Source organism: Drosophila ananassae, assembly GCF_017639315.1.
Source record: "Drosophila ananassae strain 14024-0371.13 chromosome 4 unlocalized genomic scaffold, ASM1763931v2 tig00000054, whole genome shotgun sequence".
NCBI classification, from domain to species: Eukaryota; Metazoa; Arthropoda; class Insecta; order Diptera; family Drosophilidae; genus Drosophila; species Drosophila ananassae.
The window spans coordinates 2,165,297-2,184,783 of record NW_025319037.1 but is presented as its reverse complement, the minus strand read 5'-3'; the positions used below and the strand labels follow the sequence as shown (position 1 = coordinate 2,184,783).

Sequence of the window (19,487 nt, the reverse complement as noted above, 5' to 3'; positions counted from 1 at the left end):
CTTTAATTTTCATGTTTGAATTACTTAAAAACGAGGTTGTTTTTGGAAAAATTAAACAAAGGATATTGTAATCAAATGTATGTATTCCAGCTGTTATGAACTATTATTAATAACAAGTATAAGTTTAAGGTCCGCGGCCTTATCATACTGTTTTTATCTATAGATGTTGCTTGTCGATTAAGTACATAAATGTATACATATGTTTGTGTGCACGAACATGTGTAGTGAGTTTCAAGCTCGTGGCGACCACTACAGCCCGTTGAAGTAGTCTTCATCTGTTTTGTTAGTACTCGTTCAATGACGCCTCGTTTCAAATAAAATTGCCTACAGTTTTAGATGACTTTAAACTTCGGTACGTCAAGGATAAGCAATTAGGTTTTTTTTTTAAATTTATTTAATCAAGGTTAAACCTAACCAAGCTTTTCTGAAGAAATTCTATAAAATTGTAACAGTAATGATAAATTGCACGGATGCAAAGGGTACGCATTTTTATTTAAATGAAAGGATCTTTGTGTTTTTTCTAAACAAAATTTTCTTAATTCTTTTTGCAGATGCTAAACCATGTACTGGAATTTTAAATCCAGATCAGGAAGACCAAATGACTATAAAAGGATATCGCCATTCTTATTTACGATGCATAATTTGCTGGACTTGTATTTGCCTGACAGGTGGTATATTACGCCTCGTCCTGCATTGGTGGCGTCATTGGCATTTATTTGCTACTAGCTGTCAATGCCCTTTAGATGAGGCAGAAAAGGTTTTGGTTACAGAAGACTTTGAAGGGAAGCACAAGCAGTATTACGTAAAAAATATCTGTGCTTTAAATGTGAATAATCCAAGGTTTTTATACGTTTAATGTGTCAAAGAAAAAATAATCTTACCGTTTTTTAATAACAGATCACTATGCCTTATGGAAACAGATTTAAAAAACATAAATCCAGGAATTAATGATCACGGTTTACAACTGTCAGTTCATTTTAATTCAGGAAAATTTATAAGTATGTATATTTTTATATTATGTGCCGTAAATTAAGTTAATATGGTTATTTTTGAATTCAATGTTTATTCGTATAACAATGATAATTCTATATTTTCAGTTGAAGCTTAATGTTATTAGTCAGGAGCTTTAGTTAAAATTAAACTTCAACTATGTACTACAAGCTAATATGGCCAAAAACACTTAAGGTGTTACAGCGGTTTCCTGGGGCAAAAAACGGCCTTACGCGAAATCTTGAATTTGAAAACATAATTTTGAGAAAAGCGCGTTTTAAGGTTTTGCGCTCTGCCTATACCTGACCTCGAGCGTCCACCTTTCTACGGATTCCATTTTGGCCAATGTAATCCGATCTTCCAAATTTCATAAGGATCGGCCGACCATATTCTATAGCTGCCATATAACTGAAAGTTCGGAATTGGCATAACTTTGGTGTCTTTTAAACTAGAATGATTGGAATCTTATTTTTTCTGCCAAATTTCATTATGATCGGCCGACTATATCCTATAGCCGCCGGAAATGGCACAACCTTAACTGCAGGGTATATGAATTTCCGCCCGAAGTTAGCTTTCCTTTCTCGTTATTGAATCTTATTGTTTTATAACTTATAAACAAACCCATGTTTATTTATATTTGTATATATATTTTTAAATCAATTTTTTATATCCAAATATTCGTATAGATTCGCGAGGGCAGTGGTATATTTGGAGGTAAATTAATACATTTTATAATTATCTTCCAAGCATAGCTCTGCTCTGCTTCTTAATTTTTTTTGTGTTACTTCTATTGTTGTCCAATAGTCGTTCAAATTGTTTCCCCAATTTGTGGTAGAGTGGTAGACCATTGGGATAGAGCTCGGAGGACATTTTATATCTTTATTTATGACTAAATTTTTTCTTATCTATTTGTTGTTAAATTCATCGTTATTTGTATTTTGTTTAATTTAGCAATGAATTTTTCATCCGGCTAGGATTCGAACCTGCGAAAATAAATTATTAAAACAGCATCTTCACATTTTTAGCCACCATACCACAGTGGTTGGGTATGGAGCCGCGGCCAAAAATATTTCTTGTGGTGACATCGCAATGAAATTTTGCCCAATTCTATAAAAATATTCTAAACACACTGTAAAAAATTGTATTGTACAGCTCTGATACAAACGGAAAAGACGCGCCTATTCATAAAATAATTTTTTCCTAGACTAAATTAAATATTTGACCTCTTAATACAATCGTTGGCTAAATCGTAATCCACAAATAATTCACATATGTAATCCCCGCCAGAAATTTTTCGTATCTTGGTAGTAAGTTGCAGAAAGTCTTACTATTATCAAAACTAAGAATAAGCAAAAATTGATGTTTACTCATATTTGTATCGAGAAAGATTTTTTTTTCGTTGATCACAAAATCATAAAAAAAAAATGTTTAACAAATTTTATCACAATTTGAATTTTTTTGCAAAAAGGTGTCCCAAAAATCAGATTTTCACTTCTTTTTATACCCTTGCAGAGGGTATTATGATTTGGGTCCAAAGTGTGCAACGCAGTGAAGGACACATATCCGACCCTATAAAGTATATATATTCTTGATTAGGATCATCTCCTGAGTCGATAATAGTCCCAAACTCAAAAGACGAAGACAAAGAAACAGAACAACAAGCTCACGAGCGAAAACAAATGTTTGTAGTGCAAAACTGACTCTAAAAAGGTAAGACGGTGTTCGAATTTTTACAATTTTAAGCACATGTACAAATTTTTGGTATAAAATTGTACACATGTATTACCTTTAGAGCCAGGCGAACACATTGGTATACAATTTAATTGGTGATTTTTGTGGAGTCGCTACTAAAACTTTAGCTAAACATATAAAACACGTTCGATATAAAAATATATATCCTTAATATAACAAGAACAGCTTAACAAGTACTTTTTTTTTTTTTTTTTTTTTTTTTTTGCGCGGTTCACACTGCTTACGTACAGCCTACCTCCCGTCCAACCGAGTGAGGGAGACTGCCGCGTAACTTACGGCTCGAATCGCGGCGACGAGTATAATAGAGAATAGCGACGAGTAGGAGAAAGATATCACCAGGAATGGTTTAAGATTGTTAGTAGAGAAAAGTGACAAGATGTGGTAGACCATTGTAGTCCGCACATAATACCCTGAACGGTTCGTGTTGGGCAGATGTCGAACTACAATGGATAAGGAGTAGAGGACGAAAGTTTCTAGTCCTTCTACTAGGAACTTAAGCGTGTTAGTAAATACTGGCTGTCTACATTTCCATAAATAAGATTATATAGAAACATGACACCCAGCATCGTTCTACGGTTTATTAATGATGTTAAGTTGATTAGTAAAAGTCTACTACGATAAGAGGGGAGGTAAAGATTTGCATCCCAATTAAGTCCCCTAAGAATGAAAGTCAGGAAGTCGTTTTGTACAGATTCAATGTGATCTTGATGTACTTCGTATTGATGACTCCAGACACACGATCCATACTCAAGAATCGGACGGACCAATGATGTATATAACGTTTTAGTTACCATCTTTTAATAAAACCAAGCACACCCATAGCTTTATTAACCATGGTAGATATATGGTCGGTAAATTTAAGTGTCAAATCTAATAGGACACCTATATCGTTAACCTGAGTTAATCGTCCTAAGCTTTAGATTATTTGCTAAACACCAATTTTGAAGTTTATCCAAATCGGATTGAAGTCTGGACTTGGCGCTAGAGAATTTATACTGAAGGCATAGCTTAACGTCATCAGCGTACATAAGTACAAGTGAATTAGTTAGGGCAAGGGGCAAGTCGTTACTAAACAGTGTAAAAAGTAGGTGTCCAAGATGGCTTCCTTGGGGCACCTCAGATGTGGCGCGGGATTAACGTGAGGTATCATCTTTAAAGAAGACACGTTGGGCTCTCCCAGATATGTAGCTCGAAATCCATATAAGAAAATCAGTTTGGAATCCCAAAAGACTGAGTTTACTTATAAGAAGCTAATGGTTAACAGAGTCGAATGCTTTACTGAAGTCAGTGTAAATGGCATCTGTTTTTAAGAGATTCCGGTACCTACGCGTGATAAAAGATGTTAGCTCCAATAAGTTGGTAGTGGTGGAGCGGCGCTTCATGAAGCCATGCTGGCACGGAGTTATTATTGAACTACATAGGTGTTGCAAATGTGGAGTGATAAGTTTTTCAAAAAGCTTTGGAATTGCAGAAAATTTAGAGATGCCTCTATAATTTGCAGCGTCGGATTTTTTCCCTTTTTTATGCAGCGGAATAATGAAAGATTCGTTCCACATAAGGGGAAAGATCGAAGTTTCAAGCGATAGATTAAAGAGTTTAACAAGTGGTTTGCACAGTGCCTCGGCGCAGTTCTTCAGAACACAGCCTGGTACTCCCTCAGGGCCTGGCGAATACACGGGCTTGACTTTAAGAAGATTCGATAACACACCACTTTGATCGAAAGATGGGCGAAATATAAGATTGGCTGATTGGATATCATAAGTGTAGGGCTGAGCTGAGCTGCTGCTAGGTGAATACGTAGTTTGAGGAGAATTATGGACTCCTTAAGGAGAATTAAGGAGTTGTTTTCAATTGAAAGCTCAAGAGTGGGATGATATGGATCCTCAAGGTCAGAAAGGGGCAAAGTTCTGGAAAGAGTAATTCCATCAGGATCAGAAATGAAACATAAGTTTAACAGCCCGAGTGACATGTCAAACATGCCCACAGGGAAGTCGTGGTGGGAGTTAAGCTGTAAAGACGGTGAATTTTTAACATTTGACTGGGATATTAAAGTCACCCAGAGCTATCAGCTGGTCACCATCAGACAGACGATCGAAAACCAAACGAATAGCGGACAAATGTTTCCAGTATGTTGGCGGTTCGGACGAAGGTGGTATGTAATGTTACCTGTTCTTACATACCACCTTCGTCCGAACAAAGATTGATCGGACAAAGTGACTTTGATGCAAAGGAATTCAATGTCACCAAACTCTTGTGATTTTACCTCTTCAGAAGCGAGTTTGGAGTCTACAGAGATTAACACTCCTCCTCCTCTTCGCAGAGTTCTATCACATCTAAAAGTGGTGTACCTACTAGGAAAAACTTCGGAGCTTAAGATCTCCGGTTTTAACCAAGTTTCTGTAAATACAATAATGTGAGATGCAAAGAAAGAAATATCAGAATACAGTTTGGGAAGTTTACTACGTAACCCTCTTGTATTCTGATAGGTAAGTGTTAGTGAAGACATTAGTTTTTTGAAACTGAGGAATATGAGGTGGAAGGTTGGGAGTTGTGGGAATGTTGGAGTTTTACACCCCATCCTTTTTTTCACCGTACTTGGCTGATGTTCTTGGACGAAAATATTCTCTGGCCGAAAGCTGGCGGAACAAATCGTCTTGAACATCTGCAAGGGCACACGTATTTTGAAAGATGACGTGTGCCTGGTGTATTAATATTTCAATTTTTTTAATATCCACCACCTTAATGTCGACTTTTGTTTTGGCTTTGATGTAAGCCGAGATATCAATCTCAGAAGTATCAGGGCCAAGCCGGGAAACAAAAATGTGTTCGATGGTAGGATCAGCTGCAGAGGTTTTGGTGCCGCCATAACTAATACTGCGGCATCAGTACGTACCGGGGGTCCGGACGGTTGATTACCCTCTTTGGCGACTGTTACGGGGGTTTGAATTATTGGGTCTGGGATCACTTGAAGCGAAGCCACATCTGACAATTGCTCCTTAATTCTAAGATATTCGGAAGCCGAATTTTTGTCAGGTCCGGCTTTTGGGGTGGCCAGAGATATAAGCGGCTGCATAGTTGTCGGCTGAGCAGGCTGGCAATAAGCACATCACTAAAAGAGGATTTCTTACGCTTTGGAGACTAATTTGAAGACTCCTAAAATGTTGAAGACTACTAAAAATCAACTCCTTCAATCCACTTTTAGTCAGCCTCATTAACGATCCCATTTCGTTCGAACAGTACGACAACCGTCACAGAAAAAGTGGAGACCAGGAAAGCTAACTTCGGGCGGAGCCAAAGTTTATATACCCTTGCAGTTGAGTCGCAGTCCGCTAGGTGGCGCCACGCATCTTATATTATTAGATATATAGCGGATCGTATACAGTTGGCCGATCCTTATGAAATTTGGCATTTCAAATTAGTTTGCCCAAAGAGGAATCCATTGAAACTCCCATCCTTCTAAGTTATGGCATTTCCGATCAATCAGTTATATGGCAGCTATAGGATATAGACGGCCGATCCTTATGAAATTTGGCAGATCGTATACGTTTCATAATACGTCCAAATTAGAATCCATAGAAAGTCCAATCCTTTTAACTTGAAAAACAACGAAGTTATAGCATTTCCGATCAATCAGTTATATGGCATCTATAGGATATAGTCGACCGATCCCGGCCGTTCCGACTTATATACTGCCTGCAAAAGAAAGAAGGGTGTGTGCCAAGTCTAAGCTCGATAGCTTTAAAACTGAGAGAATAGTTTGCGTAGAAACGGACAGACGGACAGACGGACATGCTCATATCGACTGAGGAGGTGAACCTGATCAAAAATATATATACTTTATCGGGTCGGAGATGTCTCCTTCACTGCGTTGCACACTTTTGACACTTTTGAAAATTATAATACCCTCTGCAAGGGTATAAAAAGTATGGAAAAGGAGTTATAAAACAAGCCATGGAAACTACAATAGGAAACACAACATCAGCTGGATCAAGAAATATTTCTTCTGTTTATTGCCCCCCCAAATTTAATTACACAAATTATCAATACCTAGATTTCTTTAAAATTCATTGAGGACAGGATAACTACTACCAAAGGTAAACAAACTATATCATAATATCCTTCATGGTAACAAGAGACCCCTTCTCAATTCACTACGAATCTTAACTCTGCAATAGTTTAACTCTGCAACCTTAACAATAAAGTAATAAAATCAGTTGCCAAACACAAACAGTTAACAACTCAATACTTAATAAATCTCCTGACTGCATAAAATAAAACAAAAATACAATCTGAGGAAAATATGGAAAATCTCTAAACATCCAGGCGAAAAAAATAAACTATACACAACAACAAATGAACTCACCTGAGCAGCCTCGAAATGAAAATGGACTTAAACTACTGCCTCTAGAAAGCGAAACTCACAAAAACACAACCCTCCAATAAAAATAAGGTACAGTGGGCAAGAAGAAACAAAAAGAAAGCTGATACCGTTGCCACTTCCAAACAATATTTACGAACAACAAGGATAACCATAAAATCGAGCTTCCAGCTCCAAAATTCAAACAGCAACATATTACAATAAAACATGCTACACTGAAAGAAATCATTCACGAAATGAAACGAACTAAAATTAACCTTTCAAAAAATATTTGGTCATATAGAAAATTTTGTGTTGCATACTTTCATGTATGCATGTTTTGAAATAACTCAAACAGTCTAGTAGATAAGCAAAAAGTCTATAATTCCTCTAAAAATTCCGATTTGCCTGCAATTTGTTTTGTAGCATTGCTTGGTTTAAGTTGGCCCTAGTTATAGATGGCTACAATACCCGGCACCCTATCTTTGTTCTAAATTATACTGGATTTTGAACATATTCTCGAAGGGAAAGCAGGCCCTGCTTATTAACTGGCAAGCTAGGTGGCAAATACTCCACCTCGAAAGACTGAGATTCTTCTTCGCGGAGAATCCCATTTCTTTCCAGATGGAGTATTTTGGACATTTGTGACTGTAGATGGAGGTTTACCGCGAGGCCGCTTATTTTAATTCCAGTGACACCGCTTCCAGATAGGAACACCGGCGATTTGGTTTATAAGATTTACCTGAGAGCCGGAATTGAGAAGCGCTCGATAGAGAACAAAATTCCCATAGCTTTTTAACAGGATAGCAACAGGATATTGGACTTCCACATGGGTGGACGTGCTCCAAGAAACATCGCCTCCGGTTCAGCCTGCATCTCGTTCCGTTTAGCCTGAGTAGGAGGGCCCACCTTCTGCAGCTGCACCTGTGAAATGATGCATCTGGCGATTAATTGAGCGGTGCCCATGTTACCGAAGGCCCGCATATGCGAGTTGAATTTGTTAGACAGCTCCCGTAGATGGGCCTCTGGCAGATCCCAAAATCAGAGCGCTAGCTGAACCTTTTATTTAGGAGTTTCAAAGCTACATCATAATTCATATTCGTAATTCCAGTGAGCGCACAGTTTCTAATGCGGCATCCCGCAAGCAGGACCGAAGGCGCTGAAGTTTCTAAACCTGACCCATGGGTTAGTATCTACAATGGCTAAAATCATTGACATGAACTCAAGCCATTTGGCGAAGACTCCGCTAAATGTAGGAAGTCGCAACAGCGGCAAAGTTTGGAAACTGCGGTCGAATGTGTTTGAATTATTTGCGGGGTTCGCATTCACTGCCGTCGAGTGACAGGGCAGAAAAGTGGAGCGAAGGATTACCTACTCGTCAATGAAAAATCTCACCTCCCTTGCCAAGCCATTGAATTTAATGAACAACTCGCTCCTGAGCTTCATTAGATTATAGTTTAGCAAGCTCCCTATGTATGGCCTTAATATCTGTCACCAGTCATTTCAGTTCTTCCAGCCGAACTCTTAGCATTGCCCCCTCTCGCCAAACCGACCGAGGGGCGCAATCGCATAATAAGTTTCGGGGCGTGTTTAGTCGATATTAGCTGGTCCGTCCGACCAGCTTTCTGCTCTTTCTTATATAAGCTCACCGATTCCAGTTGAAATACCGTTGCGAAATCAAGATGGATCTTGCGAAACACCAGTACAACGTCTTCAAACCAAATGGAGCTGTAGGCTCGTTCACAGTACCTGCCATAAACGAATCAACAACCAAAGATCACACCACAAAGATCTCATTCCAGAACACTGAATTCTCCAAGGTCATCAAAGAACATCTAAAGCCAAATAAGTTTCCTGGGTTAGACCAAATCACTCCTAAGCTGTATTTCTTGGGCAATAAGTTTCACCAGAAAACGTATTAATTAATTTTGCAATAATGTGCAATAATATATTGCTTGTGCAATAATTTAGTTAAAATTTTTAGAAAAGTGAAGAAGTATGAAATAATCATGATCCCGAAGGCAGTACCAGAACAAATGTTTTGACTGGGCTTCGTTATACACTAATCATACAATATATACTTCTCATTTCATACAACGAAAATGGACGCAAAAATTTATAGTTAGTGGTTATACAGATCTATGTATTAGTTTCCTCCCAAGCTTATAGAGAGCTTTTAGAGATACTAATTCCTTAACATCTTATGCCAAATTTAACAGAACGCAACATCAACCAAGATCACCAACTGGTAGATAACCCATTGATGAAGAGAATCGAATAACTTCCGAAATTCGAGCGGCACTTGAAAAGAGGGAGTACTGCAGTGTTATCTTCCTAGACGTCTCTTAGGCATTTGAAAAAGTGTGTGGCTGGAGTGGCTCTTTTTCAAGACTATTAGCAAAAAGTCTATATAGTGCTCGAACCGTAGAGGCCAAATGGTTACGGAGAAAGGTTAGAAACTAGGCAGACGCCTCACCCAAAATAATCACATAGAAGCGAAGCGCGAACAATTAAAGCATACCCCGGAATCTACGTTGGCTAATAAACTATCACCCACTACGGTTACCACTAAAGCACAGTCAAATGCTCTAAGGACTATAAGCGCAACGTCCTGATACATTCGCAACACTCACATCCCCACGGATCTTAACATACTGTTGGAAAAAGAAGAAAATTGTCCAAATAAAAGCCAAACATATATTCAAATAGTCCCAACAGTAACCTAAAAAAAAATAGAAGCGGATCCTACAGAAATTTGAATTTCTTCCCACATGCGCTGCCGTCGGTTGCGTCTTAAGGTTAGCAGTTACTTATCCGGGAAAACTTCGGAGCTCAAGATCTTCGGCCTTAACCAGGTTTTTGTAAAGAACATGTGGAATGTGGGATGAAGAGAAATAACTGAATACAGTTTAGGGGGGTCGGTACGCAAAACCTCAGTATTTTGTCGTATAGCAAAGGTTTAATGAAGAAGTTAGTTTTTGTAACCGAGGAGGATGAAGTTTGTCAGTGGGTCCAACATATTCTAGACTCTATTCTGTTGTAAGTTTTTTTTTGTAAAATGGAGCCAAAACGAGAATTAAAGGTTTTGTTTTTGTTATACCCTTGCAGAGGGAATTATAATTTTGGTCAAAAGTGTCAAAAGTATAAGGTTGGCTGATTGGATATTAAAAGTGTAAGGGTATAATTGTGTTAGGTGGAAACATTGTAAACTTTATTACCCTCTAAACTGTGTAACTGTAAACTGTTACTGAATACCCTGTAAAGCAATGAAGGTTAAAAAAAGTTAAAAAACTGGTTATTATTCGGAATTAAATCCGTTTTTAGTTTGTCTCATAAACAATCTCATTTCGTCCTGCATAGTCCGTTTACCAACACAACAAAAAGGCAAACCAGAGCTACAGGAATTCAAAACGTAAGCCTGGTACATTTTGCATGCTTAACGTTTTCACAAAGCCAGCAGTGATAAGCTGAGAAAAAATCGTTCAATTCCGTCTTGAATAATTATTATTTAAGTTGAGTTGAGAACAATTAACTGTTATTATACCCTTGCAGAGGGTATTATAATTTTGGTCAAAAGTGTGCAACGCAGTGAAGGAGACATCTCCGACCCTATAAAGTATATATATTCTTGATCAGGATCACCTCCTGAGTCGATATAAGCATGTCCGTCTGTCCGTCTGTCCGTCTGTCCGTCTGTCTGTCTGTCTGTCTGTCTGTCTGTCCGTCTGTCTGTCTGTCCGTCTGTCTGTCTGTTTCTACGCAAACTAGTCTCTCAGTTTTAAAGCTATCGAGTTGAAACTTTGCACACACCCTTCTTTCCTTTGCAGGTAGTACATAAGTCGGAACGGCCGGGATCGGTCGACTATATCCTATAGCTGCCATATAACTGATTGATCGGAAATGGCATAACTTCGTTGTTTTTCAAGTTAGAAGGTTGGGACTTTCTATGGATTCTTATTTGGTCCAACTTATACGATCTGCCAAATTTCATAAAGATCGGTCGACTATATCCTATAGCTGCCATATAACTGATTGATCGGAAATGGCATAACTTCGTTGTTTTTCAAGTTAGAAGGATGGGATTTTCAATGTATGCTTCTTTGGTCAAAATAATTCGATATGCCAAATTTCATAAGGATCGGCCGACTATATACGATCCGCTGTATATCTAATAATATAGATGCGTGGCGCCACCTATCGGACTGCGACTGAACTGCAAGGGTATATAAACTTCGGCTCTGCCCGAAGTTAGCTTTCCTTTCTTGTTTTTTAAATGTTTTCAATTAATTATAATTAAGAGTTAGACTAAATTTTCCTAATAGAAAAACAATAAATTTAGATTTTAGTACATCTAGGGTTAATTCAGAGGAAAATAAATGTGACAATAGGTATAATTTTTACAGATAACGCGAAAAGGATCATGATCCGCAAAATTAGATCACAAATTGATAACCAAATGGTCGGAAGGACCTGGTTGGAACATAACAAAGTATCTTTTCCAGTTAAAGTTTCGAGTCAACTTGACCGAGAATGATTTTATGGGAGCATGGCTCCAGCACAAGTACGACGTACGATATGGTGGAAGGAGACCATCAGAGTCCCAGTTTAAATATTTTAAGGCAAATAAAAGAAACTGCTTCAATTCAATACTTCTTTTATAAACCATATACTGCGGACTCCAAACGCATGAACAGTATTCCAGGATCGGTCGAACCAAAGAGATATATAATACAACGTTTTAGTGGTGAAGGAATCATCAAACTCTTTTGACCAACGCTTGATAAAAGCAAGTACTCCTCTGGCTTTATTAACTTTTACAGAAATATGTTTATTAAACGACAGCTTGTGATCGAAAAGAACTCCAAGATCATTCATTAAGGAAACACTATCTAAAAAGTGATTCCCAAGTGAGTACGAGATGACATGAGGCGTGCTACGGTTAAACGTCATAACCTTGCATTTTGAGCAGTTTAGTGAGAGGAGATTATTAGAGCCCCACAAGAATACTTCATCAAGGTCAAATTGCAGATGTATATGAAGGAAGTGGTCAGCGAAAGAAAAACAGAGCTTGACATCATCAGCATACATAAGTGTAGTAGCATAGCTTACGACACTAGGTAAGTCATTAACAAAGAGGATAAACAGAAGGGGTCCTAAGTGACTGCCTTGCGGAACACCAGATGTAACTTTTATAACATGAGATGTGATGTTCTTGAACAAAACCCGCTGCGTACGATTCGATAGATATAAAGTCATCCACTGTATGATATTAAGAGGAACACCCATAAGATAGTTTCCGGAGAAGGAGACGATGATTAACACAATCGAAAGCTTTGCATTCATTTTATATAACCCTTGTGGACGATCGAAGTTAATTCCAGCAGATTGTTTGTTGTAGAACGATGCTCGACAAAACCATGCTGGGTGGAGGAAATTATGCTTTTGCAATGATGTTGCAGTTGCGACGGAACCAGTTTCTCCAGCAGCTTGGGAATCGCAGAAAGTTTAGCAATTTCGCGGTAGTTTTCTATAAATATTTTAGAACCTTTCTTATGAATAATAAAAGATGGAATAATAAAAGATTCATTCCATCTCTTGGGAAGGCATGAAAGGTCCAAAGATAAATTGAATAGGGTAGTAAGAGGGTAGCATAGGATATCGGAGCAGTGCCTGAGAATACAGCTAGGGACATTATCAGGACCAGCAGAAAATGAGATATCCAAGGTTGAAAGAGCATTAGAAACATCGAGATGATTAAATTTAGACAAGTAAATATTTTTTATATACGGAATTTTATAAAGGTATGTAGAATTTAAATTATAAGAATCGGACGAATAAGTTGATTGAAGAAATAAGACAAAGAGATTAACAATACCTTGTTCTGAAGAACCAGAATTATTTTTATAAGTTAGGGAAGGCGGAAAAAGACTGTATTTACGTTTCATATTGAAGTTTGATTTCATTTCGGAAGTTTGATTTACAATTCACGATGTAAGGCTTATAATGTTGATTATTAAAAATAATAATAAGGTTGCCAATGTAAAGAAAGTTTGTCTTATGAAACAAAGATCCAGACTTAAGAAACATTTTGTAAGCTCTTGATTTCCTGTTCTTAAGTCTAGAAATGTGTTTATTAAACCAAGGCGGTTTCGTTGATGAAGACAATGAAACTTCAGGAACAAATTTGTCCAACTCGTTGTGGATTACATCATAAAAAGAATCAGCAGCAGCATCGATAGAGTTAAAAGATGAAAGATATTCCCAGTCAATTCCAGCTAAATGATTGCGAACAGCATTGTAATCCGATTATCGGAAACATTTAGTAAGATGCTGAGCCTTATAGTTAGCATGAATATTAGGGACATCAATTAACACAGAAACCAATAGTGTAGGATGGTGTAAGTCCTCAGGAAGCGATAGTGGTGAACACCGATTTACAGTCACAGAGGATATCATATTAGAGAAAATATGGTCTAGAGATATGCTAAGTGTGTTAAGGATGGGGTTAATTGGGAAAAGAGCAATTTCAATTAATTCATCAATAAAGCCGTTGTGACAACTGGCATGCAAGGAATTGTCATCTGAATACGGGATGCAGGAGATTTGGGGAAGGTTGAAATAGAACAAAATCAGACCATAATTAGGACAAAATCAGAGTCATTGACTACACAGGCCGACAATTTCCAACTTTTTTTTTTCTCCACGTATAATTTTACCTGCTCCATAACCTTTAGGCTCCCCTGAACCAAAGTCCAGAACAAACATAGGTTCTATCACCCACAGTTTCCGCGGTACACCTATGAGAAGAAATTGATCAAATTTTACCATATATTGAAGTATGTAGGCCGTGTAATGGCGATGACCATCATTGTTTCTAGTACATATCATTTTCGAAATGTATGTGTACCAACTAAAATTAAAAAATGGTATCTAGCAGTTACCATATCTTTGGAATACTCATCCAAAGTTGAAATCTCAGATTTTCTACATTAATTTTTGGTCTTCTATGATTTTTCCCCAAACAATTTTCTATGGAAGATTTTTATTTTCTTATTGAAATCAGTAGATCATACCATGTTTTAATTTTGGATTTAAGGAAAAACTCGAAATAGTTTTATTGAAATTATTATAGGTGGTTAAACAATATTTTCTTTTAGTAAATTGGAGTTTTTAATCTCATATTTTCTAAAAGTCATGGCTATCTGAAACTGTTTCTTTGTTCAAAACGTATCTATTGCAGGTTCAGCTTGTTTCGTAAAGCTTTACAGAAGTTGTAGATAGCCATGACTTTTAGAAAATATGAGATTAAAAACTCCAATTTACTAAAAGAAAATATTGTTTAACCACCTATAATAATTTCAATAAAACTATTTCGAGTTTTTCCTTAAATCCAAAATTAAAACATGGTATGATCTACTGATTTCAATAAGAAAATAAAAATCTTCCATAGAAAAATGTTTGGGGAAAAATCATAGAAGACCAAAAATTAATGTAGAAAATCTGAGATTTCAACTTTGGATGAGTATTCCAAAGATATGGTAACTGCTAGATACCATTTTTTAATTTTAGTTGGTACACATACATTTCAAAAATAATATGTACTAGAAACAATGATGGTCATCGGCATTACGCGGCCTACATAATTCAATATATGGTAAAATTTGATCAATTTCTTCTCATAGGTGTACCGCGGAAACTGTGGGTGATAGAACCTATGTTTGTTCTAGACTTTGGTTCAGTGGAGCTTAAAGGTTATGGAGCAGGTGAAATTATGCGTGGAGATTTTTTGCTGTTGGCCTGTGCTATTGATAAAACGAACTTAATAGCCTCCACGTGTGGAAAATATACAGTATCCTCAACCGAAGAAGGTATATAGGAACTGGTCAGGAAAATATAAGACGGACCAACAGCTATTTTTACAGCGATGAACTCGATTCCAAACTGATTCGGGAAAAAGATTAGTTCAGCTGAGTATTTATTATTAACAGCAATGAGGACACCGCCTGCGAATGGTGACCTATCCATTCGAAACACAGTGTACTTTGGAACAAAAATTCCATAATCAGAGACAGAGGAATTAAGCCAGGTTTCATAGTGCAATAGCATCAAAATCAAAAGAAGCACTCTTAGTAAAAAATTGGCTCAGCAGCAAGAAAATACATTATTACTTAGTTTTTTTGGAGCTGCATCGGCATAGATCCCTGCATTGGGATTTAGAGAGTCTTTGGCTAAAAATGCATGAATAATACTGTGCTCAGGCCAGGCTGACGGATCAAGTGCTTTTTCAAAGTAGGATTCCGGAATTCCAATTTTGAAAGAAGATATGCTACGCCTCTGTTTAAAATTAAACTTAAAGACCGCTAATTCATTAGGAGCTTTCTTAAGATGATTTAAGAGGTGACTCCTGACATCATCCACAGTGGCATCTGGCATAAGGCGGGATACAAATATAGCTTTACGAGGTGCAACAGCTCTAAGCGAAAGCCTAGAGGATCTTAATTCAGTCGCCACACCAGTGAGACGCCTAGGAGACGGTGCCACAGGAACCTGCAGGTTTTTCAACGATGGAGGATCCAAGACAAAAGGTGGACCAAGACACCTTGACGATTCCATTGGCTGTCTTGGTGAATGGATCACTGCCTCAGGAAGAACAGTAGGCGATGAAGTACTAGGCGTTAAAAATGTATCCGAATGAATCGCATGAGAAGCAGGGGTGCCCAATAAATTGGCCGCCATCGGGTTGTTGTTCGGAATTTTTCTCCTTGGAGATTCATTTAATAACTTGAGACCAAGAAATTGGGCTTCTACTCAAACTAGACTCTCAGTTTTAAAGCTATCGACTTGAAACTTTGCACACATGCTTCAGTATATGCTGAAATGTATTTGGCTGAAAAAAATTCTATGAAATATTTACAAAATTTCATAGGAATCAGCTGACTAAATCTCATAACTGTCATATACATAACTGTTTGATCGGAAATGGTATAACTTAAGTGTTTTTTCAGAATGAATGTTCAGACTTTATATAGAATCCCTTTTGGTAAAATGTATCAGATTTACAAAATTTCATAAGGATCCTGTAGCTGCTATATAAGTAAACTATGGAAAATGACACAACTTTGGTGTTTTTTTAAGACGTTATATTCGAAGTTCATGCAGATTCCCTTTTGGGCAATATATCCGATCTACCAAATGTCATAAGGATCGGACGACTTATCCTGTAGCTGGCATATACATTTTTAGACAAAAACGTGGTATAGACCTATTCGCAAGTTTGCGCTCTTATAAAAATTTGCGAATTTATAAAAATTTTTAAGGAGAGAGACAGTGCGACAATTACAAAATATAAGGGTGTTCAGTTACCAAGGTAGAGCTGCAGGAAGAGAGTTTTAGGGAGCTTTATTTAATGTTCCAAATCTAGGCCTTATAAAAAAAAGGACGTTTAGATTTCTATGTATGATTATAATTTATTTATATTATTTGGTTTATATATAGAACATATGACATATGTATGTGATTGCGTAGGGTTGACCGAATTAGAATAGTAGACGCGGGAGCGCGGCTCAACGCTTGATGCTGCGGAGCGACCAAGAGATACCGCGAGAGAGCGAGACAACGATAGCGTATGACGGCAGATGCAGGTGGCCGATCAAATGCAAGAGAGCGGGCGACCCGAATAGAGACAAAGATAAAGAAAAGATAAACAAATTCAATAAATTATTGCGGCCTAACTTTCCGGTGGATGCTCGACCCGGCAAAGGGATTGTTTTGTTTGTTATATACCCACGCCCAATGAAGTTTTGATGGTAAACTATTTCAATCTGGATTTTTTCAACAGGAAATACAAATTCCCGCCAATCGTCCCCCCCTAGACTAAACATCCAAAGACCCTCCTTCAGCCATAGCGCCATAGGGCTTATTTTGGATTGGCTAAAACTGGAACTGGAAAACAGTTTTAAAGTGGAACTCCAACATGGAAGAAATGTCAAAAAAGGCTGTTGTAGCCCTCTTCACCTTCTGAAAGCCATAGGAATCAAGTGGAGCATGTCCCTCTATATTGTAAGCTGGATCTACACTGTCATAGGCAGACTCATACTACTGTATGGAGTGCTGGTATGGTGGCCAGCCCTCAAAAAGAAGAACGCCCTTAAGAAAAAATACAGCGAGCAGCAGCACTATGTATCAGCGCCACACTACGATCTATCCCAAACGAAACCCTAAATGCCATAGTAAGCATATTCAATACAGGCCTAGCTGGAATAGAACTAGCAAAATTAGCGGCAATCAGCCTAAGGGAAACCCAGCAATGGAGCACCATGGCGCAGAGAACGCACTAAGCTTCTATACTGACGGCTCCAAACTAGACAATAGAGTACGAGGAGGAATATACATTAAACAACAAGGTATCAAAGCCTCTTTTAGACTACCCAATCACTGCAGCGTATTTCAAGCTGAAATGATAACTATAAGGAAAGCACTAAAATACCTAAAAATATCTAAAATACCACAACACACAAAAAAGAATCAACATATTCAGTGATAGCCCAGCTGCTATAAAATCAATCAGATCGGTCACCAGTAACTCCAAAACAGTGTCAGACTGCCAATCATCTCTCCACGAGATGGCTAACCAGTAAGTCTCATCTGGGTCACCACCATACCGCTGCAGGAAGAACTGGAGGGTACCGGTGTACCAATAGCCTCATACAAGCTCCAACTTAGGGAAGGCAACAAGAAAGAAAACCAGCTCAGCTGGGACACCGTCCCCATCTTCCGGTTGGCCCGCCAACTCCAACCCAAAATCTCATAGAAAGGCCCTATTACTTAGTATGGACAGAGCCGGCATCAGCACGTCTATAAGAGTAATCACGACGCACTTGCTAGTGGGAACACATGCTAGGCAAATGAACTCACGCCACAATGACTACTGCCGCAGCTGCAGGGACGAAGAAGAGGAAGAAACTGTCGAGCATCTTCTATGGCACTGCTTGTTTGTATATAATTTTTGTTTAAATGACGGCAGACTGCTAGGTGTCGACACTCTTGCCTTACCTTGTAGCTAGCGCGGGAAGACACTATATAAAGCCGAAGAATACAAAATTTTCTGGTTGCGTTCGATCTGAATGAGTGATATACTAGACTTCTGCATGAATGCATCCAAAACGACAAATGAATTACTTATTCTAGAAGTGGGTACACTTTTTTTTTCTGTACAGTATATTTTGGTGTGAATGAGTTGGGTAGAATTGACAGTGTTCTTAATCATTCGATAGTTGTACAGCTGTTTATGAGTACAGCAAAATTCATGTCCAGTAGTCAAAGAACTGTACAGTGTTTTGGTGTACTGTTGATATACTGTAAAGTGATTGAAACTTCATTACTGGTACATACAAACATATATAGTTCATGTATTGTTTGTATGTAAATATGTCATAGAAAGAATATGAACGCTTGTGCGTTTATTGCACGAGCGTCGTTTTCCTTGAAATCCATGATTCCAAGAAATCCATGACACAAGCAGTACTAAGTGTTAAAAAAACACTAATGTAGTACACTTACGAAAAGTACAACCATATACTGTTATCACTAGAAGTGAGCACACTGAAAATGTGCTTTCTTCTTGTGACATAAAATGGAGTACATTCGTGGAGAAGTCTATGATATACAAAATGAAAGGTGTTGTTTTTATCAGATAAATTGTATCTAAACATTTGCCAAAGCCAAACGGCTTGGGAGAAATTTGTGTAATTAAAAAAAACATTTGATTCACCAAATGGGGGATAATAGGGAGATAATTTTCTTTATAAACATTCCGACCCCAAATTCCCATCGATTGGTATCCCAACCATCCGATATTTCTTTCAAAAGTTATTCAAGAAAAAAAAAAGAATTTCCCAAATAAAAAAAGTTTTTCAAGTTTTTTCACTAAAAAAGTCCCATCCGTGTTTCCCTTTTTTTTATACCTTTGCAGAGGGTATTATAATTTTGGGCAAAAGTGTGCAACGCAGTGAAGGAGACATCTCCGACTCTATAAAGTATATATATTCTTGATTAGGATCACCTCCTGAGTCAATATGAGCATGTCCGTCAGTCTGTCTGTTTCTACGCAAACGACTCTCTCAGTTTTAAAGCTATCGTGTTGAAACTTTGCACACATTCCTCTTTTGTTTGCAGTCAGGTTCTAAGTTAGAACGGCCGGGATCGGTCGACTATATGCTATAGCTGCCATATAACTGATTGATCGGAAACGCCTTAACTTTGGTGTTTTTTATGTTAGAGGGTTGTGACTTTCCACATGTTATATTTCGCCAAAATTACTTATGTAGAAAATTTCGTAAAAACTATAGCTGTTATAAAAACGATCGAAAGTTAGAAAGATGGGACTTGG

General features: G+C 37.8%; 1 protein-coding gene across 11 annotated transcripts in view; it reads left to right on the top strand.

The window, feature by feature from the left end:
- The window catches only part of LOC6501801 (polyamine-transporting ATPase 13A3), an 85,931-nt gene that overhangs the window by 45,494 nt on the left and 20,950 nt on the right, over window positions 1–19,487 (top strand). For 7 of the 11 annotated variants that reach the window (XR_004310239.2, XR_004310240.2, XM_044717664.1 and 4 more), the window contains 2 exons: window positions 552–840; window positions 898–998. The exons of 1 other annotated variant lie outside the window; for it this stretch is intronic. Coding sequence is in view for 8 of the 10 variants with exons in the window: in XM_044717664.1 (XP_044573599.1) it covers window positions 552–840; window positions 898–998 (390 nt within the window). In the remaining 2 variants the exon portion in view is untranslated. Of the gene's footprint in view, window positions 1–225; window positions 353–419; window positions 480–551; window positions 841–897; window positions 999–11,502; window positions 11,649–19,487 lie in introns of those variants that run through there. 3 more of the 11 variants (XM_032452154.2, XM_044717665.1, XM_032452157.2) reach the window with 3 other exon arrangements.